This window comes from Amphiura filiformis, chromosome 9 (assembly GCF_039555335.1).
Source record: "Amphiura filiformis chromosome 9, Afil_fr2py, whole genome shotgun sequence".
Classification (NCBI taxonomy): Eukaryota; Metazoa; Echinodermata; class Ophiuroidea; order Amphilepidida; family Amphiuridae; genus Amphiura; species Amphiura filiformis.
The window spans coordinates 5,773,765-5,798,124 of record NC_092636.1 but is presented as its reverse complement, the minus strand read 5'-3'; the positions used below and the strand labels follow the sequence as shown (position 1 = coordinate 5,798,124).

The window sequence follows — 24,360 nt, the reverse complement described above, 5'->3', positions numbered from 1 at the left end:
TTTTGTGTGGTGTGTCATTTTTTAACTCCCTAGCCCCCCCCGATAATATCTAATGGTGCGTCCCTAAATTGAGGGTATGACATATAAATGGCGCATATAGCCATAACGGTGTAATTGCTTCTTAATCTGGAATTCAGGCGGCTTTTCAAATTAAAAGGTAGCCTGTGCGTAGTACTGTATATGGATGTTTCAAACTTAACAGAGGATTTAACTCAAGGATTTACACAAGTTTCATGCTGTTAAACCAGGTTCGTATACAGAACTCCAGCAATCGGGCGGGAATTTCTATAGACGAATCCAACGAGCAAAGTGATGGTCAGAATTCAGGCGGCCATTGCTGGGTCCCCTCTGCACTACCAAATGGATGTTGTTACTGCCCAATTGGGTGGATTAAAGCCGCTGAAAAATCAATGTTATATTGTATTATGTTGTAAACTTTAATCATTCTTTTGTCTACGTGTAACACGGGTGATGGGATACAGTTTAAAATCCCCGCCAAGGCCACATTATTTCACTTATCAGGTGGAATAGACCCGAAGAGGGTTCCAGCTATGGCTGCCATTGAGGTGTAGGAATGCGATTCGTCTATCATAGGGCCTGCACTTTGGCTCGTTTTTTGCAGGTTTACATGGTCCAATAATCACAAGATGACTGACATGTGGTAACAAAGGAAGCAGTCACTGCAATTTGATTATGTCCCATATGATTGGCCATTCAAGACACCCCTGTGAATATACTATAGCGGCCTTTTCAAAATATAATACCTGTTTGCTTGACTGCATTGACAATACCCGGGAACAATACACACAGTATATGCATTGGACAAACTTTTTACAATAAGCATGATAAGTGATAATGTGACCTCCAGATTTATACATCGTTCGTCTCGCACACTGACAACATTTGATTGAATGGACTGTAGCCTACTGCGCCGTGATTACGGTGAAGGACACCGGTTCAAATCCTTTGTTTGGAGCCAATCGATAAAAGCATGCAGGGCCTCTATACCCATGTACAGTTTATCCCTACATAACCTATGTCTTGAATACGCTGGTAAAGTTATGTAATAATCGGATTAATACTATATAGCAGTAGGTAAAAACAAGTTTTGAATAATCCGCGCTATAAAGTCCCATTCAGTGATCCCAGCGAAAGTGAAAAAAAAAATATCAAATTGTTACGTTTATAAATTTTTTTAATGAAAAACAAATGGCAAAAAAACAAAACAGGAAAACGACAGTATTGACGAAGTTGAAGCCCCATTTAAATACATAGCTAATACGTAGCTAATTTATATACTGTCAGTACCGGTATATAAATTACAGACTTTATTACAGCATTATTTTTTGTCGTAGACACACGGTTTTCGGCTGAACCACTGCACTAGCAAGCTATGTTAGCACATCTATGACAATGACGAAAGGTACAAAATCAGCCATAGGCCTTTAGATAGCAGAAGACACCAAAGTGGTGTTTTATGACCTTTGACATTCTTTTGTGGCGAGTGACATGGTCTTTCAATTCACGCCGAGTGTCCTTGACAGGTTTGACTATGCTTCAGTGGTCATGAAAGAATTCAAAAGATAACCTCTGCCCCAATAATCCCAAGCCATTGTCTGAAACTGCTCCTCGGATCATAAGAACTCAGTCCTCAAATGATAGTCATAATAATGTCCAAAATATAAAAATTACTGACTATCACTGAAGACTGAGTTCCGCAGTCTAGTATCCAAAATTTGAATTTTGATGATTTTTACGATCGCCGGGATGAAAAAAAAATCAAAAAATCACTGAATGGGCCTTTAGTTCCCTCCTCTCCTTACTCTGGCAATATAAATCAAAGAAAAATAAAGAAAAAAAATAAATAAAACAAGAAAAGAAAGAAAAAGACAAAGAAAATTAACCAAATTAAGGGATCTGGAATGAGCGTTTTGATAGTATTTTTTGTGGGACATGAGAGCACATCAGACATATCGAATTGCATTCTGAATACGAAGAATGTCTTTCTGATATCAAATAAATTTCATTGTTTGAAATTCACGATATAATACAAATTTTATGACAAATTATTAAAATTTGATATTTTTCACATTTTGATATATAACAGTCCTCGAAGTAAATATCATAAATCTAATGTTATATTCTTAAACAGTCCTTGGCATACCATACATGTATAGGCCTATGTATAGTAAATTTGTCTGTTTATGTGTAGTGTATATTGTTCATAAATTATATAGCTTTTAAATTTTGGGCATTTTTGCTCTGTTGCACTGTACCATTATGGAATTTGAGTAAATCAATTACCGACACAAGCAGGTATACAGTGTATTATTTCATTTTTATTTCGTATCTCAGGAGCACAGCTCACTTGGTAAGGCATCAGAATTTGGTACACTAGCGCTTCGAACTTTAAATCGGAAGGTGGTGAGTTCGAGCCTCATCACGGTCACATTAATTTTATAAACCAAATATTGTTCGAACTTTTCATATTTGTTTTTCTTTTATTGTTTCTTTTCTTTGTCTTTTTTTTTCTTGTTTCATTTATTTTTTCTTTATTTTCTTTGATTCATATTGCCAGTGTAAGGAGAGAGGAGGAAACTAACGGCCCATTCAGTGATTTTTTTTTCATCCGGACGATCGTAAAAATCATCAAAATTCAGATTTTGTACAAGACTGCGGAACTCAGTCTTCAATGATATAGTCAGTAATAATCTTTTGGTCATTATGTATAGGATAATGGCCGCGGATTAGAACGTGAGTGGCTAAGAATGGCCGTGGGCCGGAGGCCCTAGGCCATTCTTAGCCACTCACGTTCTAATCCGCGGCCATTAACCGACTTAATACACACTTATGACGTCGCGCTATTGTTTTACCGCTCCATTATTTTCCACGAATGGAGTGTTATTGAAATTTGATGCTCTTTACAAATTGATCAATTGCTCACACTGAATACACTATCAAATACACTAATAGAATGATCGTACTAGGTGCGGGTGAAAAATACACGGACTCAGCTTTATGTAAAATTTCTATAGAATTACCCATCATATCACGATCCAGGTGTTTAGTTTTAATCATCCGTAACCACGTTCTTGAATTATAAAGATCTAAAATGTTTGTTACCCAAATTGAATAAACGTTGATTCGTAGATTCGTAAAATCATTAAAGTGATTAGAAGTACAATCAATAGTTCTTTATGCCCACTTCTAATGTGTTAACTATTGACATGATTGAAGTAGTTGCGTTTAGGTCTGTATTTTGCATAATAAAGAAAATTGGCAAACTGGTCATAGGTTAATATGAAATAGTTAAATGCAGATCATTGCAGTTTTGTACCTCAAGAAAGGTAGACCTGCCGCTATCATGAGCAATGATATTCTTCTCTATGAATCGAGTGTTCGATTTTGGACAACCTTGCAATTATGGACACTATTTATTTATCTTGGATACTAGTAATTATAATTTGTGATGGAATCATTCCGAGGATATATATCGTTGATTCGCAGCAAGGACCTAAATCAGGTATGATTCTACTTTAAGCCGAAGTAAGGTACGAACATTTTAAATGTGTAAACTTTGTTTTATTTGGTTGGCCTTATTGCAACCCATTTTACCTAGGCCTATTATGTCCCTGAACTTCGGCGGCAAAAAAAACAACAAACAAACTTCGCCGCTTCCTACGCGAAATAAAAGCTCAACTTCCAGTCCCCTCCCGAAATCAACTGGAGCGTCCCTAACATTATAATATTTAATTATCGGATAGGCCTACTGATCGATGTAAGTAAATATTCAAACATGCCAAAATACTATCAGATGAAACATCAGATGTACTAAAGTGAAATAAAAATTATACCGAAAATAGACCTACTGTGGCTTTTATCATTATTAAACATGCCCAAAGCAAACGATTTAAAAATACACAGATACATAGGCCTAAATACATGATACATAATGTGTATTATGTAGCAATGTTGCCCAAAATGTAACAAATTAAACGTTGGTCCCAAGCCACTGAAAACGTATAAAAATATAAAGAACAAAAAAAATGATATAAAAAACACTAAGCGACAAGCGTAGAAAGAAAGGTCCAAATAATTTAAAGTTACGGGCTTACTAAGTTAAGCCTAAATAAGCATTTTCCACCAAAGTGAGGGTAAAAACACATCTTGCATAATAAGTATATACAACTTTTAACCTGCCCGTTTTGATCTTGCCATACTTTTCACAGATTGCATTGTAAATTTATGTTTAAGGGCTCGGATAGCGACGTTTTCACGTGTAGGCCTATATAATATATTTGAGGGACCTGAGAGCAAATCAGACACATCGAATTGGATTTTGAACACGAGGAATGTCCTTCTGATATCAAATAATTCTGATTTTTATTAAATTCGCGATATATACATTACACATTTTATGGCAAAATAATAAAAATTGTAAATTGTAAAAAAGTAAATTGTATAAATCTAACGATATGCACCTAAAGATTATGAAGTTGGGATGAACAGCTGTCCATCATATGAAAATTTTGACCTTCATTATTACAGATTTTTTTCCTCAAAACACTAAAAATGTAGGTATTTTTGGAAAAAATGTTTATGTTCAATATGAAAGGTCAAAATTTTCAATTCGGCTTTTCATCCCAGCTAGGCCTACATAGGCCTACAGTTTCATTACATATCATTTATTAGATTTATAAAGTTTACTTCGAGGACTGTTAAATTAAAAAATATGACATTTTAATAATTTGCCATAAAATTTGTATTATATCACGAATTTCACAATATATATCAGAAGGACAATCCTCGTATTCAGCATGTAATTCGATATGTCTGATGTGCTCTCATGTCCCATAACAATAATGTGCAAATGTTGCTTATTGTATTAATGAAAATCATAGTTTTGTTGTTTTTCGTATCATTGTTTTGCATGAATGAAGTGATGATAACAATACTGCACTTTACGCAAATACATGCTTTTCGAAAGTGCAATTGTTATTAACACTACATTCGTAAATGCCAGTACTTTTTCCCTGAAAAGTATTAATTTTGCTTTTCAGAAAAAAGAGAAAGGCATTTACGAATGGCGTGTTATTGTAATCATCGCTCCATTCGTGGAAAATAATGGAGCGGTAAAACAATAGCGCGACGTCATAGGTGTGTATTAAATGACTATCATCATTTGACGACTGAGTTCTTATGATACATCATCCGAAGAGCAGTTTCAGACAATTGCTTGGGATTGTTGGGGCAGAGGTTATCTTTTGCATTCTTTCATGACCACTGGAGCAGAGTTAAACCTGTCAAGGACACTCGGCGTGAATGTCACTCGCCACAAAAGAATGTCAAAGGTCATAAAACATCAACTTGGTGTCTTCTGCTAGTGGTTCAGCCCTAAGCCGTGTAGGCCTATTTAAGACAAAAATAATGCATTTACGTGAATCTGTAATTTATATACTGACAGTATATATAAATTAGCTACATGTATTTGAATGGGGCTTCAACTTCGTCAATACTGCCGTTTTCTTGGGGTTTTTGCCAATTGTTTTCATTAAATTTTTTTATAAAAGTAACAATTTGATTTTTTTTTCACTTTCGCTGGGATCACTGAATGGGGCTTTGCAACGCGATATATTCAACACTTGTATTCACCTACTGTTATAGCATTAATCCGATTATTACACAACCTCGCCAGCGTATTCAAGACATCCAATGCAAATAATCACCTAGATTATGACGTATCATACCGTAAATATGGCGGAGTACTCAAATTCATTCAACAAAAGCATGATTACAAGCTATTGCAATCTACCGCGACAGCTCGTCTCACACACATAACAAATGCACTATACGATCAAATAGGTTGACGACAACGTTTGATTGAATGCACTGCATTGCGCCATGATTACGGTGAAGGACACCGGTTCAATTCCTTTGTATGGAGCCAATCAATAATTTCACGCACATCCTCTATTATTGCCCAATTATTTCCCGGGATGATTGCACACTGTAAAAGAGCTATTGTTATAATGTTTGATGAAATCGTGTTTAACTACCGTATTTGCTTAAGAACGGCACAATACAGATAAAGCAGGCAGATTTACTACATGTGGTACATGTATATACATATAGGGAATGTGTGTGAGTCGAGTATTACCTAATTATAATAGGGGCGTATCCAAAAATGAATTCACGCCCCTTTCAAATGTCGAGCCAAAGTGCAGGCCCTATGTAAAGAGGACTATGAAAATGCCATCACGTCACGCTTGCGTGACTGGCAATGAATGTTCCACACAAGTTTTATGCTAACAAATCTGGATCAGGGGCGTATAGACCACTTGACATCATTGTTTATCAACCAAGGCGATTGACTGGTCTATCGATATGCTTGAACGAACCGATACACTGTTCAATGGCTTTCTTGTACTATATGAAATGTGGTGGGCGATGCACGTGCCCTGAGTAAAATGCACGTGCCGTGAGCAAACTACGATGCGGCGTACACACACTGCAGGGCAAAGAACAAAGGAAATTGCCATAATTCGCGCGCATACTGCCGGAATTATGTCAGGTGGTCTATACTACGGTGTACCATGAGGGACATGCAAACTTAAAATAATTTTTTACAAACTCAAATGATTTTCTACAAACTAAAATAATTTTTGCAAACTCTAATAATTTTTGCAAACTCTAATAATTTTTTACAAACTCTAATAATTTTTTACAAACTCAAATAATTTTTTCAAACTTAAATTAATTTCTGCAAACTCAAATAATTTTTGCAAACTCTAATAATTTTTGCAAACTCTAATAATTTTTTGCAAACTCAAATAATATTTTACAAACTTAAATAATTTTTTACACTCAAATAATTTTTGCAAACTCTAATAATTTTTTGCAAACCCAAATAATTTAGTGAGAAAAGCACTAAAAACGTCTGTCACGTCCCGTGTCACAATTTTGAATAGCACACATTTGTGTATTATAATACATATGCACTGGGGATATTCATTAATAGTGTAATATCAGCTTTGACACCTCTACTGCAATCCAGGATACAAATAAAACCCAGAAGAAATATTATGAATGTATGCTTTCATTTTCCACTATAGGTGTTAAAATTGTTCGTCTGTCACATAAAAACATCAAAAAGTTGTTTATTTTCTATATTGTAACATATTGTTTGTTCAAAAACTTAATTCCTATCTCCTATCAAGTTGGCTTCATATTAAAAAAAAAAATTTAGTGAAGCAAATTATACCACCCACAAATCTGTCCCGTCTGTCACGATTGTCCCGTCAGTCACGTTTATGTCCCGTCTGTCACGTTCATATCTAGGCGGTCATTAACACTTTTGTTCAAATCAGTTTGTGACAAGACAAGTAATGTATTGAAAAGGAAATGCTGTAATACAACGTGATGTACAATTTGCTTGCCTTTTTTTAGGAATAATTTCAAGAATGTGGGCCTGTCTATTTATTTTGATTTGTGAAATTAAACTTCATTAACTTGCACATCTCACATATTAAAAATATGTAAAATAAATATCATTGTACAATAATATACAATATTTGCCCAATCTTGACCAATCCAGCCACCTTGGATACCGCATGAGTAGCTCAGACCTTACATCGTCAGCCAAGGCATATGCAGATGAATGTGACCCTTGTAGCCCAGAAAGTTACTAACAACTTATTAACATTGTCAACAACTTCCTCAACTGGACAACTATGAAGGCCAAACCATCCAAATGCAGATCTCATGCGATGAAGAAAGTAATTCCAAACGCAAAACAGAAGTTGAATGGCCACAAGACCCAATATGTAACTTACAATCCTCAGCTACAAATAGATGGACAGATGATCACCTATATACACAACCAACCCATGCGATTCCTAGGAAAGCTCATCTTTGAAGATCTAAAGGATGATGGCATCAGTCAAATGATTAATCAGAAACTGTCAGCCATGCTGAAAACTACTGATAAAAGTCAACTGAATAGAATCATGAAAATGTGGATACACAATTATATGATTATCCCCAAAATTACATGGGAGTTCACTATATACAATCTCCCGAAAACCTACATCGACAGCCTGGAGACAACCTTTACGAAGAGATGGGCCGCCATTTAGGTGCACCACCAATAGTGCATTGTACAGAAGTAAAGGAAAACATGGCCTACAGTTGAAAAAGCTCACCACCGCTGTCCATGCAGGTCATCAAATACCATCTGAAGAAATGCTCCACATCCTGAATTGTTGCAGTTACTCGCTTGAGAATGGAGGGTACAACTGGCGCCATGACCAAACACTTAGAGCAATGCTTGAAAAGCAGTGCTTGTCACTGCTTGAAAAGCAGTGCTTGTCACTGAAGCAGTATTACCCTCAATAAAGAAAGAATAAATAAATAAATAAAAAATAGCATCATGCTTGGCATCATATATTGATGAGGCTAACAACAGCAAAACAACAGAGTATACTCCAGACTTCATCCCTACCATTGCTACAGCCGATGGCACAACATACAGGAACCCAGCTCTACGTACTCCACAGACAGAATAAAAAACATCCTGAAGAAGGCTAGAGACTGGACTTTAATTTCTTGATGGATGAAGAACACAAGCCAATAGTGTTCCCTCCAGAAATAGCAGGGAACTCCCAAGCGGCCTGATATTACGATCTATTCAGCCACCACCAAACATGCAATCATAGAATTGACAGTACCATCGGAGGAGAACCTAGCCAATGCGTACGCCAGGAAAAAGTGTAAATATGAAGACCTGGTAGACAGTATGGACTGTGTTTTACTTCCCAGTAGAAGTGGGAAGCAGAGGCTACTATTACACATCACTAACTGAGTGTCTGCCTTAGGAGTCCTAAAGGGGAAAACAAAAACAAATCCTAGACACTGCCTCCAAAACAAGTGGATTAAAATATTATCCAGATTTGCCAAATGGAACATGGCTTGATCCTAATCCTTTAGGTAGTCCTAACTGGCAATAAAAGTCAAATTTTAACATTTGGTCAATTTTTGGAAATAAGGGCCAAAACATGCTTTTTCGTACTCTGTGACAATCAGGCCCAAAAACTTGAACAAAGACTTATTTCAAGTTATGCATTCTAATTTTTGGAAAACACATTTTCCAATCTTTTTCATAACCAATTAGCAAAATTAACATATAATATTAAAATTATGAGCTAACTCTAGTAAGCCTATATACAAGATTTTGAATGCTTAGACTTGTGCCAAGTCTTACAATTGTGTCACTACAATTGTAAGAAAACATGCAAAATTGCATGTTTTGGGACCATTTTACCACAAATTGCAAAAATATTAGAACTTGACTTTCATTGCCAGTTTGGACTAAGTAAAGGATTAAGATTTAGCTAAGTTTCATTTGGCAAAACAGGATGATATTTTCTTTTATTCCAAGAAATTAGTGCTGTATTTTTATGGAATAGGGAGTAAGTCCAGAGACACCAGTACACACTATACTGTGACAATAGGCTTCGATGGTGACAATGTGCACTTTTTATAGCTATACACCAGTCCTGCCTGCTGAATACGTCACCCCGGATGGACCGTTGTAACGGGTTGGCACTTGCTAGTGTAGCTTACGCCCTGTTTTTCATAGGCTTAAGTACAAGCTGATTTTGTTTGTTTGTTTGTTAGTTAGACTGCAACAAGGTGATTTTTCCAATTTTGTCATCTTCCAAGAGAGAACTACACCAGGAGTGCTAATCTTAAGAAGGGTGAAATTAGACTCCGAAGATGACCGCGATGGTGATCTACCAATGAACTACCCACTAGTATTTTAGCAATATCGCAAAACTGAAAATCTCCTTTTGACGGTCATTTTAATTAAATACAAGCCTTTTTTAAATACATACTTTATTTATCAAGTTTAAACCCTGATAACAAAGGCAAAATGTTACTAAAATTTAAGTGTTTCTAGATATTATTCCCCCTAAAATGAGAAAACCTAATATACTTGGTCAAACAAACCTGTATGAACAGATTTATACATGGTGCATATGGCTAGTTTTGGGCAGGTACAAACAATAGGTCCAGGGCCTGCCTGTGGTAAAATAGCAGACTTGCCATTTAACTGGGTGGAAATGGGATGTCGTTGAACTTCAACAAATTTAGGGCTTGAAGGGAAGCAACATTATTCAGCAAAAATGTCAAAAATGAAAAACCAGTTATTACAAATGACGTTAATTGTCTCCAAAATGAAACGGATTATAGTATGATGACTGGTCACATGACAGACTCAGTACGATGATAACTGATGCAAATCAAACAACAAACTGCGCATGCGGGATGACCGATACAAAATGCTGGAAATGTATGAAAATTGCCAAATTTCATGTAAAAAGGCTTAAAACGTTACAAAATGCTATGTGAATAGAAATCTAATAACTCATGTGATTTTTTATGGAACAAATTCAAATGAACAGAAAATTTTATAAATAAATTTCTCACTCAAACGATGACCTCTCTCTTTGTGTACCACTACTTTGGGTAAAAATGTAACAAGAGTAGACTAATATTTATATTTCAATCGCGGTTGAACATATTTTCTAGGGAGATTCCCATTTTAATGTTCAGGGATTAGTCAACAGAACCGGCTAAAAAAATTCCACGTTTATAGAAAGAAAAGAATTGTTTTTGTGAAAGATAGCTAAAGATAATACATATTTGACCACACGTTATAAATAAAGTAACACCTTTCCAGCCCAACAAAGATGATTTTGTGAACTGGAAGTTTGTGTTTTACTACTATTTTCCATACTTTAATTCCCGACACTCATTTTCAGCCAGTTGTAGGCCATTGATTTTATGCTAATACTTTTAAGTGTGTGATTTTTACATGTGTTGTTTGAAAGGCAAAGGTACAGTGTTTATGCGATCACGGAGAAATGCCATGAAAATAATTCATATATCGTCATCAAAAGAGATGTATTCCACAAGTTGATGAAAAATGCGGCTGGAAATTTGATTAATTATGCGTTTATTACTCATAAAATCAAAATTGCAAATGAGAAACAGGTAAAAACTAGACTTAGCTGTGGTCTAAGACCACGAACACAGCCGTGTTTTGACCCCTTAATGACCTTTGACCCAAAAATATATGAAAACCCCATATACATTGGCTAATGTCAATGTATGCGTGCACGTGGCATTACTTTGCCATGCTATTTGTGGCAGAAGGGGCATTTTGAAGGTTTTTCGTATCAGACCGGAAGTGACATCTTAATGACCTTTGACCTCAAATCTGTGTACACCCCATAGACACTGGGTAATAACAATGCATGTGTGTAAGTGGCATCACTCTCCTACGTAATTTGTGGGAGAAGATGCATTTTAAAGGTATTTCGTTTTATACCGGAAATGACCCCTTAATGACCTTTGACCCCAAATAAAAAAATACCATATATACATTGGGTAAACACAATTCATGTGTGAACATATCATCACTCTCCTATGTTTTTTTAGTTTATACAATTTTTGAAGATATTTCGATTTATACCGGAAGTGACCACTTAATGACCTTTGACCCAAAATCTGTGTACACCACATTGACACTGGTTAATAACAATGCATGTGTGCAAGTGGCATCACTGTCCTACGTAATTTGTGGGAGAAGATGTATTTTAAAGGTATTTCGTTTTATACCGGAAATGACCCCTTAATGACCTTTGACCCCAAATAAAAAAATACCATATATACATTGGGTAGACATAATTCATGTGTGAACATACCATCACTCTCCTATATTTTTCTTAGCTAATAGAAATTTTTTTCAGGTATTTCGTTTTATACCGGAAGTGACCCCTTAATGACCTTTGACCGCAAATCTGTGTACACCCCATAGACACTGGGTAATAACAATGCATGTGTGCAAGTGGCGTCTCTGTCCTACATAATTTGTGGAAGAAGATGCATTTTAAAGGTATTTCTTTTTATACCGGAAGTGACCCCTTAATGAGCGTTGACCCCAAATAAAAAAAATACCACATATACATTGGGTGACTGCAGATCATATGTGAACATACCGTTACTGTCCCATGTTTTACTGAGCTAATAACAAATTTTGAAGGTTTTTCGTTTTATACCGGAAGTGACCCCTTAATGACCTTTGACCCCAAATCTGTGTACACCTTATAGACACTGGGTAATTACAATGCATGTGTGCAAGTGGCGTCTCTGTCCTACGTAATTTGTAGGAGAAGGTACATTTTGAGCTGAATTCACGTTTTTAACCCCTGTGACCCCTGCGTGACCTTTGACCCAACAAGTTTCATGTGACATGTAGGGGCACGGTCAATGATCATTGTGACCAAGTTAGGTCAAAATCGATGTAAGCATGTGAGTGCTAGAGCAAATGTAATGGTTGACAGAAGAAAGAAGAAAGAAAGAAGAAAGAACTAGACTAAGCTGTGGTCTAAGACCACGAACACAGCCGTGGTGTGACCCCTTAATGACCTTTGACTCCAAAATCTCAGAACACTCCACAGACATTGGTTAATCTCAATGCACGTGTGCACGTGGCATCACTCTGTTATGTTACTTGTGGCAGAAGGGGCATTTTGAAGGTTTTTCGTCTCAGACCGGAAGTGACCCCTTAATGACATTTGACCCCCAATAAAAAGATACCACATATGAATTGGGTAACCACAATTCATGTGTGAACATACCGTTACTGTCCTATGTTTTTCTTAGCAAATAAAAAAAAATTGAAGGTTTTTCATTTTATACCGGAAGTGACCCCTTAATGACCTTTGACCCCAAATCTGTGTACACCCCATAGACACTGGGTAATAACAATGCATGTGTGCAAGTGGCGTCACTGTCCTACAGAATCTGTGGAAGAAGATGCATTTTAAAGGTATTTCGTTTTATACCGGAAGTGACCTCTTAATGAGATTTGACCCCAAATAAAAAAAATACCACATATACATTGGGTGACTGCAGATCATGTGTGAACATACCGTTACTGTCCCTTGTTTTACTTAGATAATAAAATTTTTGAAGGTATTTCGTTTTATACCGGAAGTGACCCCTTAATGACCTTTGACCCCAAATCTGTGTACACCCCATAGACACTGGGTAATAACAATGCATGTGTGAAAGTGGCGTCTCTGTCCCACATAATTTGTGGAAGAAGATGCATTTTAAAGGTATTTCTGTTTATACCGGAAGTGACCCCTTAATGAGCTTTGACCCCAAATAAAAAAAATACCACATATACATTGGGTGACTGCAGATCATATGTGAACATACCGTTACTGTGCTATGTTTTACTTAGCTAATAAAAATTTTTGAAGGTTTTTCGTTTTATACCGGAAGTGACCCCTTAATGACCTTTGACCCCAAATCTGTGTACACCACATAGACACTAGGTAATAACAATGCATGTGTGCAAGTGGGGTCACTGTCCACCGTAAGTTGTGGGAGAAGATGCATTTTTAGTTGAAATCACGTTTTTGACCCCTGTGACCCCTGCATGACCTTTGACCCCACAAGTTTCATGTGACATGTAGGGGCACGGTCAATGATCATTGTGACCAAGTTAGGTCAAAATCGATGTAAGCATGTGAGTGCTAGAGCAAATGTAATGGTTGACAGAAGAAAGAAAGAAAGAACCTGTAAGAAAAAAGACACAGCCGTGACTAACGTCACGGCTGTGTAACTAGACTTAGCTGTGGTCTAAGACCACGAACACAGCCGTGTTGTGACCCCTTAATGACCTTTGACCAGAAAATATATGAAAACCCCATTGGCTAATGTCAATGTATGTGTGCACGTGGCATAACTTTGCCATGTTATTTTTGGCAGAAGGGGCATTTTGAAGGGGTTTTTTTTGTCTCAGACCGGAAGTGACCCCGTAATGGCCTTTTACCCCAAATAAAAAAATACTACGTATACACTGAGTAGCATCAATTCATGTGTGAATGTACCGTTGCTGTGCTATATTTTTCTTGGCTGATAAAGTTTTTAGAAGTTATTTCATTTTATACCGGAAGTGACCCCTTAATGACCTTTGACCCCAAATCTGTGTGTACACCCCATAGACATTGGGTAATAACAATGCATGTGTGCAAGTGGCATCACTGTCCTACGTAATTTGTGGGAGAAGATGCATTTTAAAGGTATTTCGTTTTATACCGGAAATGACCCCTTAATGACCTTTGAACCCAAATAAAAAAATACCATATATACATTGGGTAAACACAATTCATATGTGAACATACCATCACTCTCCGATGTTTTTCATAGCTAATAAAAAATTTTGAATTTATTTCGTTTTATACCGGAATTGACCCCTAAATTACCTTTGACCCCAAATCTGTGTACACCCCATAGACACTGGGTAATAACAATGCATGTGTGCAAGTGGCATCACTGTCCTACGTAATTTGTGGGAGAAGATGCATTTTAAAGGTATTTCGTTTTATACCGGAAATGACCCCTTAATGACCTTTGACCCCAAATAAAAAAATACCATATATACATTGCGTAAACACAATTCATATGTGAACATACCATCACTCTCCTATGTTTTTCATAGCTAATAAAATTTTTTGAATTTATTTCGTTTTATACCGGACGTGACCCCTTAATGACACTCTTGACCCCAAATCTGTGTACACCCCATAGACACTGGGTAATAACAATGCATGTGTGCAAGTGGCGTCACTGTCCTACAGAATCTGTGGAAGAAGATGCATTTTAAAGGTATTTCGTTTTATACCGGAAGTGACCCCTTAATGAGCTTTGACCCCAAATAAAAAAATACCACATATACATTGGGTGACTGCAGATCATATGTGAACATACCGTTACTGTGCTATGTTTTACTTAGCTAATAAACAATTTTGAAGGTTTTTCGCTTTATACCGGAAGTGACCCCTTAATGACCTTTGACCACAAATCTGTGTACACCACATAGACACTGGGTAATAACAATGCATGTGTGCAAGTGGGGTCGCTGTCCTACGTAAGTTGTAGGAGAAGATGCATTTTTAGTTGAAATCACGTTTGTGACCCCTGCGTGACCTTTGACCCCGCAAGTTTCATATGACATGTAGGGGCATGGTCAATGATCATTGTGACCAAGTTAGGTCAAAATCGATGTAAGCATGTGAGTGCTAGAGCAAATGTAATGGTTGACAGAAGAAGAAGAAGATCCTGTAAGAAAAAAGACACAGCCGTGACTAACGTCACGGCTGTGTAATGACTTAAGCAATTAGCGTAGCCCGGGTAGCGTAGCAGGTTGACGATATGTTGTTACCAGTCAATTCTCATTACAGACAGACTGACTGCCCCTCGTAATAATTAACCGTCTTATTGACACGATTTATTCCAAATCTCAGATTTTGACAAATCTACAGCACCTAAAGGCTTGATTTTTGCAGGATATCTTATGTTTCTAAGGGAACAAACCAAAAGATCGATGACGTCTTATAAACGTAACTAGTTTCGTTTCTCGGCTGACCCCCTCCCTCCCTGCCAGAAACGTAATCCTGAAATGTTGAAAATCTTGGGTCGTATTTAAAGGTATATATGCCTAATTATACTAAACGAGGTATATCAAACTGGACATAGCATATAGGATTGCCCTACCAGTACTATCTAATCGCTGTGGATGGATAAATAAAGCCGGCATATCAACTTTTTACACAGGTATACTGATTTCTTAAACGTGATAACCTGCATTATAAACATCACGAAACATACCATACTTAGTGTACTACAATTATGAAGTTCTTGATTGGCCATCATTTAGGGGCTCTGCAATAATTATGAGTCCCCAAGGAGGTAAAATAATTCCAAAATGGCGTGCCAAAAATTGCTTGCCCTCCCCCCTCTTGGATTGCCATTCCTCACATTTCAGTTTTTAAGGCGATTTTCAACCAGAAAGCCAAGAAAGACCCTTTTGACTGTTCGTAACTCCAACAGACGCCCCTTTTACTTGTTCGCAGCTCCAAAAGACCCTCTTTAACCGGTACGCCATCAGCTCCCAAAGACCCACAACCTCAAAATTCTGTTGGAGCTTACCCACCAAAAATGTATGATGTGCCCCTCCCCTGGGTATTGTACAGCCCCTAAGGTACTCTTTCCAAACAATTCGGGACCTTTTATTTAAAAATACACCATTCCGTTACCGAGCGAGGAGGGTTCTCGTGTATTTTTATAAAAAATTCAGGGTGGCCACCGTTGCCATGGCAACGGTATTTGAAAAACGTTATAAATTGTATAATTATTTGAATTCCTGAACATAATCCAGTCGCATATGCTATTACTTTGTCAAAATAACTAATAGTAAAAAAAAAACACTGTTCTTGCCAGAGAATCACCGGATGTTTTATATCATTTCTTCATTTGGATTTGGATTTGGAAGATACCTTCTCTTAAATAACAGCATTGCGAACCACCAGCATACATAACTCGATGTAGAGAGTCTTTCCTATTCAGAGGAAATATTGCAATTACACACCTTATTGCCTTTTAACAATAACCATTGACACTAGCACATATCAGAGAAGATGTAAGAAAAGGATGGAGAACAGAATTATATCCTTAAGATAATCCCGTAGGTAATCCTGTTGCACCTATCATAGTCCTTTATTCTCAAGTGGTGGGTTAACCAACAATTAACAATGAGAGAAAATTCCTGAACCTAGTTCAGTTGGGGATGATTTGAAGTGACCGCCAATTATGACCATTTGATATTTAATACCAGCAATGTGAAAAAAAAAAAGAAATAATGTAGTGCCAAAATAATGTACCCTTTTACGGAAGGAGCAAAGTTTAACAAGTTATAACTCCGCTTCTGAAGTACGAATATCAGCGGCGAATGTCAGGTTATTATTTCCCAGTCTTTAAAAAAATTGCAGGCAGAGGTAGGAATCGATCTCGGTACCTCCAGGTTAAACAGCACTGTGCAAAACCACTAAGCCAACTAAATATCTGTTGTGAGATTTGTGACATTAATCTTTGATATTGCTTAATGTAACAAATCGTGGAATTAAATCAGTAATAAAAGAAGTAGATTCTTATATAGCGGTCAAATTAGATAAAAGGGGAAATATTTGTCCCTGCTCTAAAGAAAATATAGGTTAGAAAATTATCAAATAAATTTAAATTAAAAATTGAGATTTTATATTTCTTTCTTTCACGAGGCGGACAAACACTGACAAACACTGTATAAGCTAAAAATTCGACCCTTATCACTAGATCCTGTCATAGCTCAATTGTAGAGCATCAGACTGCTAATGTCAATATCGTTGGTTCGAGTCCTCCTGCCAGCAATGGTTATATTTATGATTTTAATACTACGCTACAATTTGTTCAATTTTTTTCGTTTATTTATTTATTTATTTATTTATTTATTTATTTATTTATTTATTTATTTATTTATTTATTTACTTAGGTCGCTTAGTAGTCAACTACAAACTCAAAACTGAGCATCGTATTCAATTCGATTGAAATCGATATTCTATTATTGCCGTAGATAAAGAGAGTGATAGTGTGTCAATAATGTACATTGTATTGCAGCTGGATTTTACATGCATTCTTTTATATACATTTTTTCTCAAAGAGTTGAATATGATTACAATTTTTACTCAGGATTTCAATTTTTTACCCGCAAATTGCAGTTAAACATATCCACAGCAAAATACCGGTCCTCACTAATTAGTGTATTTAATTTCCAGTTAGTGTATTTAAGATAAAACCTGACAACAAATAAAATTTTCTTGCAATAGAAATATCATATGGGATACTGATATGGTAGGCCGCGACCGTCACAACGTGGAGCTGCTACGCGTAGCTGACTTTTTTGCTCCGTGGAGCCAAATTGACCAATCATGATCATGTTAGAGTTTTTCATTACTCGGAGGTAAAAATGACTAATTAAGTACGACTTACTCATTACGTGTAGCGAATTTATTCATTAAGAATTTGCCAGACGAGCGTCACGTAGTTGCAAGATATCCTCGGTCACGAAAGTTATGATTCAAAAAGTAGTTTATGAAAAGTACGAACTGACTTATTATTAAGATGGACATGCACTCATAAGAAACTCATACAGTATTGTACATAACTATATATAGCTAGGCAGAGTGGTGGTAAACTATGCACACAGTTCTGCGATCTGCGGTGTATCGCCGGGAGCTAATTTGTATAACTTGCGCGGTGTCCCTGCGGAATTCGACCTTCAGCAAACTGCAAACCAGTTCGGATTTACTTTATATACTAGTAGTAGGCCATACATACTGTAGTTACTGTCCGTTTTCCTATACACAATACTCAGTGCGCTCACCATTGACGCGTGACCTCTACAAATAGTGTATGTTAGAAGTATAGGCCATTGCCTAGTTGACGTCACTGTGTAAAAAATAACCGGCCAATATTTAAAGTATTCTCTTAAATTCTAGAAAATATAGTTTTGTAACATGTCCTAAATTTTTAGCTAATTTAGGTGTTTGGAAATATTGGTACTTTAGTGTTTTAGGAAGGATATGTAAACGACAGATAACACCAAAAAATATGAAGAAATTATTTCTAAACCGTGTTAAGTCATTAAGCTTCTCATTTTCAAGAACGCTGGTTAACAATAAGCAGACTATTGTCTTATTTCGTAAACAAAAGCCCACAGTATTGTTACCTTGCGTTCGCTTTATAATCGTTCACCCAACTGAAACTATAATACCAGCTCATTGCTCATTGCACAGGTAAAATAGACACAAGTGCAGTGTGTATTTAACCAGAGAAGATCTGATGTAACATAGTTGAGCTGTTTTCATTGAGTGTTATCTTGGTTTAATAGCTTTTAATAGGGTTTAAGTCCTTCAAAGGTCGTGGTGAGTTCTACTGTAGACATGACTGCATCATGATTATTTTAAAGTCAACAACATTCAACAATATGATCACCGTGATAGTATGAGAGTATCAGTACTGTGGGTGTCAGTGATCCTGGCCTGACACAGTAGACAAACAAACAAACAAACACGCCACACACATGACACATGCATGCAAGGTAACATTTACTATAGGCCTACACTAATCAAACAATGGTATTGATCCTGTACAACTGGTCGTGGTTTATTTACAATCGATTCATTTAAAATCCCCATAGTAAACATTAATTTTGGCAAGAGTTTTCTCTCTCTGGAACGAGGATGCATCCACTTGCTCCGCGTAATGAATCTCAAATTGTATGCTTAGCCTGAGTCGCACGGGCTATCTCGAACAAATTCACCATGCGTAGTTGTTGAAAAACGTGAGGATTCATCGTACTATCACGGCAATTTTTAACACGAAGATATAGGGATGATGACGGTGTGACCCGCGGACTCGTGCATAACACCATGATCACAAATAATGTAATTTTTGTAGTCTTTAAAAAAATTTAAAACCTTTGATTTGAAGATTAAATGCCCGGGGATTAAATGTTATCATTTCCGTTGATATAATTCAAACATCTGAACCCGGGACCTGAACAGTTTCTTAAGAAAATCACCCATTTCCGGCACACGATGCAATACGGAGCGCATACAGCCGTAGGGACCTATCACTTTGAAGCTATAAGACTGAGTTAATATTAATAAATTAATAATAATACAAATTAATTGGTAATAACTATGTTTGGCGTAGGCCTTAAAAGAATAAAATAATATAGCTTTTTGAATACAAACAAAGAAACAAAAACGAAACGCATTATTTCAGAAATAAATATATTTCTGTTCCACCAGTATAGAAAATCCCTTGCTCCCCGATAATCACTGTCAATGCCAACAGCCGCTGGTACAGGATCTTTTAGTGGAAAACAGTCATATTGAGCAGCAAGACCTTCCCTCTAAGCGTTTAATCCGATAAGTTGATTATCTATTTGTTTTCATGAATTGGAAGACATTCTTTGATGTATTACTGAGCTCAATCATCTGAAATTACTGGAGCGTGAGCCACCCAGGCTGGTGGCTCAGCATAGTATTTATTAACAGAATGTTTTCTCCGAACTCGTTTCCTAATGTTTGAGGTCCCGGGTTCGAACCCCAGTCGAGTTAGCTACGTGTAGTAAGGCTTATGTATTTGATATTGTCCACACCACCAACCGGTACTCAAGTTCCTTCTCTTTCCAAAACTGGGTCATTGTTTTCCCTTGCATGGCTTATATGCAAATGACGGGTAACCGATATACGGTGTTTCATGATGAATGATGGTTGTTTTTGATATGAAAGAACCATTTTGATGAGGAAAGGTTTACAAATATATAAAAACACATTCTTCAGACCGATGTTTTTTTTACAAACGTAATCGAGTATTTTCCCCCCTCCCCCCTCAACGAAACTAGTTTCGTTTATAGGACGTCATCGATCTTTTGGTTTGTTCCCTAAATTACATTACAATCGTGTGAAAAACAGAATTAAAAAAAAATATTGAGGGCGTCTTCCACAGCTAATCATGTGTTACAATATGGCTTTAAAGGTCAAGTATATTGCTCGGACAGCATCATATCATTGGCAAGGTAATATTATGAGGACAATGAAAATGACTGTTTTTTGAGAAACTAAGACGTTTAAAATTGATATTCCGCAAAAACCAACTTAAGCGATGAGTTCCTTCGAACGAGACAGATTTGGCCTAGAAAAAAATTGACGTCATGAAATGACTGTGCCTGCTCTGCGAGAAGGTATTATAAACATTCTCAATGCACAGAACGTATACTTCCCTGTGCGATATTGCAATATGCTATAGGTTGTTATAGTTTCAGTTGGATGAAATATTACAAAGCAAACGCATAGTAACAATACTACGCTTTGTCCCCCAAATGAGAACAATAGTCTGCACATTGTTATGCAGCATTGTTATGGTAAATAATAGTACAAGTCATTGTTGCTAATGTCAAACTTGTTAAAGTGATTGTGATTGTATGATGAGAGCATGATATAGTGTCCGCTTCATTTACTTACGTCATCAGCCAAACGGGGAAGATCACGTATGCTTCAAATGGGGGAAGAACACGTACGAGGCTGAACTTTACCCACACAATTTCTCCTTTTTCAGGAGAAATACGCATAAAAAATTGCAACGAGTGTCAACTTGTAATATAATAATTATATTCTTCGAATAGAGATAAACTTCTTTTTGCAATAGACCTGCCCTTTAAGGATTAAAGTTTCAAAGCTGATAACGAAATGAAATCTGCTTCTAAAATAATTATTATGAATTGAAACTGTGATCCTATTTATTTGAATTCATTAACTTGTTCCTTTAAATAAGCTCTTATAATTGATTTTAATAATTAGCTATATTCACAGCAGCCAACACATTTCTTACTCAGAAATTGAGAACATTAATACATCACATTTTGATATAATAACAATACACAATATCATATATAGTGGGCCCCTATTTATATTTGTTCATCGTGGTTGTCAGATAGTCTTGTATTTAGTATTTTTCAAATACATGTATATATAGGCCTACAGTAGATAGGCCAACCCCATGAAATTTTCAGTCGTAGCACATGTGTTTCAAATGGACAAATCATTATGTCAATAGTTAAAATGTGTAACCAGTACATTCAATTCCGTTTCCATGGCAACAGAATTTTATTTGGCGAAAATACTGTATAGAAACTTTAATTTTATGCAAATTCGTTACACCGCCCGAATCAACCATTTCTTGTTTGGAGTAGACCAACATAGCCTCAAAATGTTGGAATTTAAAAATAATCCAATTTTAAGATGCATCAAAAAAGGGCTTTGAAAATTGCCCTTTTGTACATTTTAGAAAAATGCTAAAGACTTGTTTGCAATATTCTAAGTTCTATATTACAAATAAACAGTGCTTTGTACAAATATTTCAAAATAAAATTCAATCGAGAACTTCCTGATACAAAAATAACTTCACGAACATTGCCATTTTTCAACCGTTTTCACAGCAATTTTCCTGTGTAAAAAGCCCCAAATTGGGAGGTACTCATATCTCCCTACCCATGGGGGTCAGGTGGGTCTAACTTGGCATGTGAAAATATGTCATCCAGTACATCAATCTTATATGTACAAAGTATCAACCGATTTGTCCAACCTCCATGTTCAGTGCTCTGTATAAATATTTCAAAATGAAATTCAATCGAGAACTTGCTGATTCAAAAAATTACTTCACGAACATTGCCATTTTTCAACCGCTTTAATCCCAGCAATTGTCATATCTCCCTACCAAGGGGGTCAGGTGGGTCTAACTTGGCATGTGAAAGTATGTCATCCAGTACATCCTTGAACGAACGAGCGTTTTCTTTTACTTTTGCCGTATACAGAAACAAAATATGGTCCCTTTTATAAACATGATAAATTATTGTACACGTTTGTTTGTTTATTTACTACGTTGACAAATTATATCTGATTTAAATGATCCAAATAAACAAAAAGTGTTTTAATCTTTTTTTCATCGTACCAACAACAAATCCGCAACAACTTCAAATAAAAATATATAATTTTTGGAAAATGCTTGATGCGCGGATGCAATTAAAAAACATATTCCAAATATAAACTTTTCATGTTTTACAAACGTTGTTACAAATGAAAATGACTTACCTCTGCTGATCAGGGGAAGTATATGTCACACTGCTTCGTATACCAACAGACCGATAGATCAGGACTTCATCGGATGAAAGATGAAAATAGACACCAGATAAGACAAACCCTAGGACAAATGCAACAATAAGCTGCACATACTGACGGCCTAGTTGGCGAGTAATCATGGTAGGCGCCATTATCCGGTGGTATTGAATGGCGCGAAACATTCGCCCAAGATCCGATGCTCAATATTAAGGGCGCAGTATACCAATATAATACGCCAAAGGCACGATGGTAATGTGTCATACTGCAGTTACTGTATATTTTCATATACACAATACACAGTGCTCTCACTATTGACGTGTGACCTCTACAAGCAGTGTATGCTAGAGGTATAGGGCATTGCCTAGTTAACGTCACTGTGTGAAAAATAACCGGCCAATATTTTTGTACTCTCTGAAATTCTAGAAAATATAGTTTTGTAATTTTAAGCTAATTTAGACATTTGAAAATATTCGTACTTTGGTGTTTTAGTAAGGAAGGGCACGGCATGGCCTGTGTAAATCGAGTGCAAGTTTTAGTGACTATCACTCACTTGTGGACCGCTCTCATTCAAAGGGCATTAAAGTTAAACCACTTGACGGATATTTTTGTACTTACTGTCAATCAAGAATAATGCATACTTTACATGTAGGCTTAAAACTGAGTAGGTGATGCATCTGCAAAATGTTCAGATAACAGCAAAAACAACTCCAATATCTGTCCATAACTTTGGCCAGTGGAGTGTAGGGGATTTCAAGTGGGTGATTATTGATTGGCAAGTGCCATATTTGGGCATAAGTGCAGTTCACCATTCAATGTGGAGGATGGGCTAGACTTAATCGATTGATTTTGCTGGAGTAATTTCCTGTTAACCAGGTTTAAGTACTGCAAAGGTCGAATCATGTTTGCTGTGCAGCATAACTGCACTATGTTCCGGTTAAAGGTATAGGCTACAGGTTAAGATAAGTGGTATCCTCAAACTACAACAGCACGCCATATCCGTCTGTCTTGCATGACCGTTCCCAAATCCATAGCATCCAGTTTAGTGTCCTGTTCCAATACATCCACGCATGTTAGAGGGGGTCTACCAGGTTTTCTATTTCCATGCTTTTGTATCCAATGGATCAGCTTGGCTACATGCTCATTTTTGCTTCTGTATGCATGCCCAGCCAAACGTATCCTTCTCCCTCTGATCTTCTGTGAAAGTTTTGGAAAGTCATCATACAGCTCTTTGTTCGTATACGGCTACTGGAGTCAATGTGGTGTCCTCAGGAACCATGTTTTTTCGTGAGGTTGGCATGTTTTGATTTAAATGAAAGATGCTAGCCTATTAATCACTAAAATAGATATGAAATTATATAAATCGAATTCACAAGAAAAGTTGGCCCTCTACTGCTAACGGAACAAGCTTTAGGCCTAATTCTAGAAATAGTGGCGTCAACATTTAAAAAAATAGATCTAAGACGTATATAAATTCTAAATTGTAACTTAAGTGAAAATTTAGTCCATAATTAATGGACAATATTGTCGCGCTGGGTATAGACTTCTCCGTCGTCTACTTGCCCATTGTGCATACTCTTGCTCTGAAGCATAAAGCTTTGATTTGTATAAATTTGTGTACAATGTGTGCGATAAATTTTCAAATCTGATCTTTTCAGTCACCGTGCTCGATCCCTCTGTTTGTTAGCTTCCAAAGTGAATTTTCAATAAACTGGTAGATTCCAAA

The 24,360-nt window shown here is 36.6% G+C and overlaps 1 protein-coding gene across 1 annotated transcript in view; it reads right to left on the bottom strand.

Annotated features, from left to right (window-relative positions):
* The window catches only part of LOC140160561 (uncharacterized), an 86,254-nt gene extending 63,389 nt beyond the window's left edge, over nucleotides 1-22,865 (bottom strand). The window contains exon 1 of the mRNA XM_072183805.1: nucleotides 22,611-22,865. Coding sequence (XP_072039906.1) covers nucleotides 22,611-22,819 — 209 coding nt within the window. The 5' untranslated portion in view covers nucleotides 22,820-22,865. The remainder of the gene's footprint in view (nucleotides 1-22,610) is intronic.
* Between the last annotated feature and the right edge of the window lie 1,495 nt (nucleotides 22,866-24,360).